Source organism: Propithecus coquereli, unplaced genomic scaffold (assembly GCF_000956105.1).
Source record: "Propithecus coquereli isolate 6110/MARCELLA unplaced genomic scaffold, Pcoq_1.0 Scaffold340, whole genome shotgun sequence".
Classification (NCBI taxonomy): Eukaryota; Metazoa; Chordata; class Mammalia; order Primates; family Indriidae; genus Propithecus; species Propithecus coquereli.
The window spans coordinates 1818578-1827809 of NW_012149064.1; the positions used below are offsets into that span (position 1 = coordinate 1818578).

At 39.2% G+C, this 9232-nt stretch overlaps 1 protein-coding gene across 1 annotated transcript in view; it reads left to right on the top strand.

The window, feature by feature from the left end:
• Positions 1–2245, top strand: part of LOC105815629 (olfactory receptor 14A2-like) — a 12882-nt gene extending 10637 nt beyond the window's left edge. The window contains 3 exon segments of the mRNA XM_012650826.1: positions 1610–1684; positions 1733–1842; positions 1845–2245. Coding sequence (XP_012506280.1) covers positions 1610–1684; positions 1733–1842; positions 1845–2245 — 586 coding nt within the window.
• Positions 2246–9232: the final 6987 nt, after the last annotated feature.

Here is a 9232-nt window from a genome sequence, read left to right on the forward strand (position 1 = left end):
AGTTCGGTTTGATTTTTCTTTAATATTTCAATTTCTTTAGTGAATTTTTCTTCCAATTCCTGGATTTTTTTTTGTGGTTTCCTTGTGATGGTGATCCATTTTTCCTTGGATATCATTGAGCTTACTTATAATCCATGTTTGGAATTCTTCTTCTGTCATTTTAGTATTCTGGACCTGGTTAGTGTTCATTGCTAGAGAGCAGGTGTTCCTCTTTGGGGGCGTGCTTTCCATTTGATTTTTCATACTTCCAGAAATCTTTCGCTGGGTCCTTCCCATCTGGATCCGCTGTTACTTTTGTTTTGTTCTGCCACTAGCGGGAGCCGCTAGTATGTTGTCCACCGCTCTCTTGATGGGAGGGGTTACTTGGAGAGCTTGTTTTGGTCCCTTGCTGGGCTTTCTCTGTTGGTAGCTGACCAGAGGCGGAAATGCAATGGTACCGGGTTACCTGAACCAGTCTGGCGAGGAAAGTCACTGGGCTGTCAGCTATTGGTCAGTGCCAAATCCCCAGGGAGTGGCGCTTGTCGCAGACGGGGAGTGGCTCTCTATGTCTCTCTGCTGCAAGCTCGGAGGCCATGCGGAAGGTGCTGGCCAGGGGGAAGGGGCGCTCCACCAGACTGCCCAACGCCCGCCCCAGCGCTTTCAGGCTCTGCAGGCGTCCTCCCCCCACAGGCAAGGAGACACTCAGAATTCAGAGGAGGCACTCAGCATTCACCGCTCAAAGAAACGGGCCCAGCCAAGTGGCCCCAGGTCCCGGCAAGGCAGAGCTAGCTGCCAGAGTTCCCAGGCTACCGGAAGGGAGCCGTTCCGCACCTGCGATCTGCTGTGGGCCCCAAGCTGGCGCTCGTGGCCCCCAGTGCGCTGGCTCCAGAGGGAGACGCTCAGGGGCTGGGAAGTACCCGATCAGGGAGTCAATCGCGTCACCAGGATGCTCTGCCGTCTCCTTTGTGTCTCCCTCCCCCAATCTCACGCCAGTCCCACAATAGCTCTTGCTTCTACTGGCCCACCCTGAGAAGTCCCAGTCACCATTGGCAGTTTCCAGGTTAGAGTCCTCTATTCAGTAATCACCTCCTCATTCAGGACCTGCTGGGTGCCAGAGACCAGCTTCCTGAGTCCTAACTGCCTCCAGCGGTAGCCCAGCCCAGCTCCTCCCCTGTCCGGTGCAGTCCTGACACGGAACTCTGGGAAGTTCAAGATGCTTCCCGCTCGTGTCTCCTCTCCGCTGAGACCCACGTTTCCAGACCCAGTTCTACATCCACTTCACACAAGCCCCTGCCTCTCGGTGGGCTTGTAAGTCAGTGGGAAAGCTAGACTGTCTCATGAAGGACTTGTCCCGGTGCACTTACTGGCCAGGCTGGCGCCGCCGTCTCACGCTCCACTCTCTATTGTCTGTCGGCGCTTTCCAGGTTTTGTATTCCTATCTCCCGTCCTTTTTCCTGATTTGCATTTCCCCCGCTGAATCTCCACAGATTCACCTCGCTGTTTTCGCAGGAGAGTGATCCGATCGTGTGTAGCAGACCGAGATCTACCTCTCCCTCTCTGGAAGCAGGGATTCCGGAGGCTACCCTAACTCCACCATTTTTTCTCCTCCCCTCCAGCTACTTTTAATGACTTCCTTCTCATCAGGTGAGATATTTGTCCTTACTGCCATGTCCTATGACTGCTATGTAGCCATCTGCTGTCCCCTGCACTAAGAGGTCATCATGAATGATGGTGCTTGTGTGCTGATGGCAAGTGCCTCCTGGGCCATCGGAGGACTCTTTGGAGCTGTGTACACAGCTGGCACATTTTCCATGCCTTTCTGTGGCTCCAGTGTGATCCCACAGTTTTTCTGTGATGTTCCTTCACACTGAGGATTTCCTGCTCTCGAACACTCATGGTAATTTATATAAGTATTGGAATTGGTACATGTTTAGGCATGTCTTGTTTCATCTGTATTGTGATCTCTTACATTTATATTTTCTCCACTGTGCTGAAGATTCCTACCGCTAAGGGTCAGTCAAAAGCTTTTTCCACATGTCTCCCCCATCTCGTTGTTTTCACTGTTTTTATCATAACTGCTTATTTTGTTTATCTCAAGCCACCTTCAAATATACCATCTGTTATTAACAGGCTGCTTTCTGTGATCTACACTGTGATACCTCCAATACTTAATCCTGTAATCTACAGCCTGAAGAACAATGACATGAAATGGGCTCTAGTAAGGTTGGTGCGAAAAACATGTGGTCAAGAGGCTCACCTCATGTAGCATTTCTAAGTGTCTGTCAATGATACAGTGCTTTACAGACCACTAAGAATTTTTATTATTTTTAACTTTGGAATAACCTGACAGAAAAAAAGCAACACACTCACATGTTGCCCTGAGCAAATAAACGCTGAAGAGCCTAATTGACTGCTTCTAAGGTCAGATAATTGCATTACATCAGGATAACACACACATGTCATGGTACTCATTTGGTGTTCTTCTATGATAAAGCATCTCTCCCTTTGTGGTATGGCTTTCTGAAAGAATCGGTTCTGTTTTTCGTGATAAGTTTTTATTTTTGACCATTTCATAACTCATTTTATCTATTTTATTCACTGAAAACACACACATAATATTGAGGTGGATCGATGGGTACGGTACGATGCATTTGGGCTACCAAGATAAAATATACACATTAGTCCTCTGAGTGTCTGTCTCGTGCTAAGGCAGAACGATAGCAGGCAAAAACAACATAGTAGGCTAAGGCCATTCTAGGTGTGTGCCCAGATCCATAAACAGTCCTCAGGGGACATCTGACACAGAGACAAAATCCTGGAGGAAGACACACCTGAGCCGAGTTCTCAAAGGCAAACCGTGGTCACTCAGGTAAATCGTGTTTCCAGAAGGACACCGGGCAAAGTTCTGAAGCTCTAAAAACTGTGTGTGTCTCTGTGTCTACATGCATGTAATTCAGAAAGAAAACCTCTCCCTATGTGAAAAATAATGTTTTAAATCTGAGTCTAAAAAGCAGCTTTGAAACGTGTTAAAATTATTACATAAATCACTCAGTTGTGACAGGCTTCCTTTGGTTTATCCACTATTGTCTACAGTGTAAGAGGTTTTTCAATATCTTCTATGAAATCTACCTAGAGATTCTATGTCTTATCAGAATAACTTTCTGAATTTTACAATGAATTTGTTATGTTCTTAATTACCTAAGAAAAAAATACATAGGTTTCTAAAATTTTTCAATGACATTATGCTCTTTTTCAATCATGTTACCAATCTTTTGTCGTCACTTGAATTAATTAGATGGCTAGGTTTGGTTCTCAGTCACATGTGATATTATTTAATCATGTCTCAAATTTTTCTGACAATTATTTTGATTTTTACAACAAGAAGAAAGAAAGTGTAAGAAAATGTAAATTAAATTAAATTAAATTAAACTTTCATAGTATCTCTTACACATAACATTTTCTTTAATTTTTCTTTGAGGGAAATATACATTAGAAAAACTACCTGTATCAGAAAGAAGGCTGCTCTGAGACAACTTTTATTACTTGAGAGACATTTTGTCTGCATAAGTCGACCTGTATGCACCATACATTTCCTCCCCTTACCCTCCCATAACTTGTCAACACCATGCTCCAGAAGCTCCAAGCCTCTAATTCTTTCTATAGCCCAGGATGCTGTATAAGCTTCAATCAATCTGATGGCCCTTATTTGTCATACTTTGTGGGACTGTCCTGTGTATATACATAATTAAATGTTTTTTCCTATGTTAGTCTGTCTTGTGTCAATTTAGTTTGTAGTCCAGTCAAAGAGCCTAGAAGGGTGGAGGAAAGCTATTTTCTATCCCATGCAAACACATCAATGGTGATGATATACCTTAAATTGAAATTCAGTCGTCTAGAACAATTTGTAAGCTTGCAAGTGATTGGATATAGAAAATTTTCTAGAGTTCAGGAAATATTTCTCTGTATAAATCACGGCATGTATTTTAACTCTTCTTCTAGGTCTGCCCTAGCCCAATCATCCTAAGACCACGAGGGGCATACCTGTAGTCCAGCAAAGTCAGGTTTATTGATTCATTGCAACAAGTGAGGCTGCAAACCACGTGGATCATGGGATGTTTCATTAAACAAAGTAAAGACAGCGTTATTTTAGATTGGGGGAGGGGTGAAGTTGAGGTGAAATTTAAAGGAAGGGGTGTTTTTACAGGCTGAAAGCAAAGCAAGGCTCCTTACAAAGGGTCAACATGAGATCTGGTTACAAATGTTCTGATCCTCCGAAACAATAAAATTAAGATACATGAGGAATTTTGTGTCCAGAAACCTTTTATCTGAAGCTTTGCTCCTGGGGTGGAAAGTGAGGTTGTATGTTTCTACGACAGTAAATTAGGTACTCCTAGAAAAGGTGAGATATTTCATTCTTATCCATATAATTTGAAACACAAAGTTTCTGATATCTAAGATTTTAAAGAAGAAAATTTCTCAGTAAGAAAATAGTAATCACTCAAAGAAGGCAGACATTATAACACTTTACAGCTGCACATGTCCTGGACAGAATTGTTTCCTGTTGTAACAGGCTTTTTCTTTCCCTCCTGTGTTAGTCTGATGAATAGCCAGGCAGCTTTTAATTTTTTTCTTCAGAGCTAATTTGTAATTTCTAGTCACATCATGCTTTATATTACTTAATTATGTTTTTATTTAAGGTAAGTTGTTTAATTTTATTTTGTTACTGATTTGTTTTAATGAGTTTTTCATAAATTTGTTGAACTGATTGAATGTTTATACTTGCTAAAAGCTCTCAGCAAGATGAAATACCTAGATTAACATATGTAAAGCCCAAAGAAATATCCCTTTTCTGTTCTAGTAACTTTACATTTTAGTTGTTTAAATCAAATGATCAAAAATATTTAACACAAGATTATGTCTTTTGAACTAGGCCTAAGTAGTCAACAGAGAGAGTTAAGAAATAGTTCACCTTCTCCCAGAAGATTCGTCCATACACAAGCAATTACTGAATAGAAAATCACTTTCACTATGGAGCTCACTATGAAGAAGAGAAGCACAGAAAATGCAAGACGCCAACAGGGCAGCTGCTATAACTAGGACAAGACAGGATTAGAGTGAAAGGACAAACGGAAATAGAGAAACTGAGATCAAGTTTCAAAGACTGTGGAAGATGGAGTTAATAGAAGAGCAATGAATGTTAACAGAAAGAAGCATGCCATTACATAATAAGGTAACCAAAGGAAAAAAAGAAAAGAGATAGAGAGAATGATTAAAATAAAGATATAGTATTTTTAGATAATGAAATTCATGTAATAAAAAAGTGAGGAAAGGTAAAGTCAAGAGACACAATTTGCAGAGTTTATGGAGTTTATGGCAGAAAATTGCAACTCAGTAAGTGAAAAGGCTTATTATGTACTTGAAATGTTCTATTCAATGCTTGATCAATGGGTAAGTTTGTAATCACAAATGTGTGCTATGTATTAGATCCACTGTGGCATTCAGTCAATACCGAAAATCCCCTGAGATTCTGAAATGAACTAAATGTAGTTATTTTTGATAAAGTCTTACATATTTCTATGAAAAAACATTTGTTATATTATATATCTAAAATTGAACACTTTCCAAATGTAAGAAATTAAAATGATTTATACTCAGTAAATTGTTAAAGACTCAATCTATTTATTTTTAAAAGATTAACCTGTTAATTAGTTCAAAATATTTAAGGACAATTTATTTAAACTCGATAAATCAAACTATTTATTTCTCTGATTTTTTTTAACTCTTGTTAAGTCATATGCATAGAGTCCCCTTTAGGCCATCTGAGAAGTAATACTAAAAACACTCAAATATAGAGCAATATATACAGGTTTTTAAATATGGGTCATAATCATCATGCTTCAAGTAAATATCAGGTCATGGTATCTGACAAAGTTAGCATCACAGTTGAAAGCAAAATATGAAAATGTCATTTTATAATATGGTACTTGATATTCTGTTGATTTTCTAATTTTTAGTCATCAGAAGTGATTTTTAAATTTCAAATCTGGAAAATGTTTAATATAACTATTTTATTCACATGACTCATAAAAGTTAAGATAGAATCACTTCATACTGGTAGATTTTGGAAATAGCTTTGACCAGTGATTTCTATTTGAATATAAATTAAAATATAAAATTTTAAATCTGCCAATCACAGAACATATGGACATATAAAAATATCTCTGAGAGTAGCAAGTTCAAAGCACTGTGGCTCTAGAGTCACACCTCTGCATTGATAGTCATGGCTTCACTTTGGACTTCTTTAGCTTCTTCGTCTTTCAGTTTTCTCATTTCTAAAACTAGTAAGATAAAAATAAAAGCAGGCTAATAGGTTTCATAAAGATTGTGTTGGCTAGCAAACTTGTGACTGGCAAGTTAGCAGCTATATGTTGGCTACTGTTGGCTGTTCTTATGAGTTTACATTTATATCAGTGTTCCTTGACTGCCTTGTTAAAAAAGAACAACTGGACAATAACAAAAGGCATTAACAATTGACATTGGTACCTGAACTAGAAAGTAGTTGTTACATATATTGGTTGGCCATGAATGATGCACATGTCAGAACATATTAGCTTTAAGAAATCTGTGAAATCTATTACTTAGCGTTGATTGCCAAGGAGCATCTTTTTATCTTTTTTTTTTTTTTTGTATTTCTTACTTTTCTCTCTCATTGACTTTTCCTTCATTAGGATAATTAATTCATAATCTAGTTCTCTTTACTACTGTAGAAGAGGAAAAAAATCTTTTTCTTCTACTCATCTTAGTTTCATTGGCTGGGACCCTCAGAACTAGCTCTACAAGACAGATTAACACAAGAGAAAAACAAAAGTGCATCACACAGGCACATGGGAGAAGTTAAGGACGACTAACTCAAAGGGATTATTGGAACTTGGGGGCTTATACAACATTTTCACAAAAGGAACCATTAACTTTGATCTCTCAGGGGTGGCAGATGGTGGGAGGGCAAATATATTGGGAAACCAATGGAAGATAAGGGTTACTTTAGCAAGGGTTGCTATGTAGATTCCTCTGGTGCCTTCTCTGGGCTGATAAGAGTCCAGAGGTATCTTTGATCATTGGGAATCATCCTGTCCCTCCTGGTAGAGAGGGGTGTCCAGAGAGTTTTTCTTGTGTCTACATTTTCTTCCCCAGTTGCCTTCAGTTCGAAATAATCTTTATGCCAGAGGAGCACATTCTGAGGTGGCACATTCTGGATCCCTGATTACCCAACCAAGCAGCTCTTTAGAAACTCGTGTCACTTTCCTGACCTTCAGATCCTTTCTTTTTAAAAAGGAGAAGGATGTTAGATCCTTGCTTCCAGAATATTGTCCCCAGCCGGTAACATCTTCTGGAAGCTTGTGTGAAGTGCGGAATCACAGGCCCCACCTTGGGAGAATGAGCCAGACGGGCATGTCGACAATACTCTGAGGTGATTCATGTCCCCTGCAGACTTTGAGAAGCACTTTGTGGAAGCTCCTTCTGCCATCAATAAGGTAAACCAAATGTACACACCCATTTACTTTGTAGACCCATTTTGAAGTCTAAATGTGCCGTTGGCACTGGATGCAAGTAATAAATTTGAGGTTAATGGGGGAAATGACGCTCAGTGTTGGTGATTGCAAGAGTATGACACATGAGGATACAGGGGGAACATTCTTACGCATAAGAGAACTCCTAGAGTGAAGCCACCAAAGCCCTTGGTGTCTTTGTTCAAAAATCTGTTCCTCAGATATAGGTTCTAGTCACTTGCATGCTTGACAGTAATATTTGATCTTCTAGTTTATAGACTATGTCCACAAAAGTAGTGTTTAGAAATTATGAGAATTAAAAAAAATAGTTTCAAAATTATTTTCTATTCTTAGCCTGCTTTCAGTGTACTCACCTACAAATGAACATCAGGATTTCCTAGATGCAGGAAGCAGTTGCCTTAATGTGCGTTGTTCAATATGAAAATATACATTTTTGGTGAGAAGAATGTATCATATTAATAAGTTTAAACACTAAACGTCAACCTGACATTTGATCTAGCAATCCCACTACTGGGTATTTGCCCAAAGGAAGTCATTTTATCACAAAGACACCTGCACTTGAATGTTTACTGCAGCACCATTCACAATTACAAAGATGTGGAATCAACACAAGTGCCCAAAATTCATGAGTGGATTAACAAAGTGTGGTATATGTATACCATGGAGTACTATTCAGCCATGAAAAAGGACGACTTAATGCCTTTTGCAACAATTTGGATGGAATTAGAGGCCATTATTCTAAGTGAAGTATCTGAAGAATGGAAAAACAAACTCCACATGTAGTCACTATTAAATTGGAACTAACTGATGAGCCACATGCATAGATGGAAGTAAATCTCAAAGGAAATCAAGCAGGAGGGAAGGGAGAGGAGGGGATGGGCAAAAACCTGCCTAATAGGTACAATGAACACTATCTGGATGATGGGCACACTTTTAACCCTGACTAGAGCCTTACAAAAGTGATCCATGTAACCAAAAACATTTGTACACCTATAATACTTTGAAATACAAAAATAAAATAAAAACATGAAATGATCAAGACAAAAATCATTTTGAAACTATCTTTTTAAAAGTCTCATTGTTGATTTCTGAACATTATTTTTGAAGACAAAACTTATAAATTTGAAGATCAAGTTAGAAGCTGTAAGTGTCAAACATGAATGTGACTAGAATCTAGGTTTGGGAGGCTGATTTCTAAACAAACACAAAATCACATGTTTTCATTCAAGGGCCACACAGAGTCTAGTTAAGACAGAATGAATTGAGTCAACATGAAATAGGCAACCCTTTGTGACTTTAGACGTAATCTAAGAGTGAGCTTGGGCATGGCTCAGAATGGGATGAGGAAGGCAGAGAGACTGGATTTGAATCTTGGAGCTGTAGGGTAACTATCAGTGCAATCTTTGCAAAACCACTAAAATTCTTTGCACATTAGTTTCCTAAACTGTTAATTGGTTTTAATAATACATGTCTCATTGTTTCATTAAAATAATTGATATTAACTATGCCTAGCTTCAGGTGGATAACAGCCACTCGACAAATGTTAGGCCATCTCCGAACATCTGCATTCAGTTGTTGGTGCTCTTTGGTGAATCCATTTCTTTTTAATCTTTCTAGGACTGTGTGATTGGGTCAAAGGGCTCAGTGGTTGGGGGCGGGGCTCTGTTTCCTGGCTTAAGTCCACA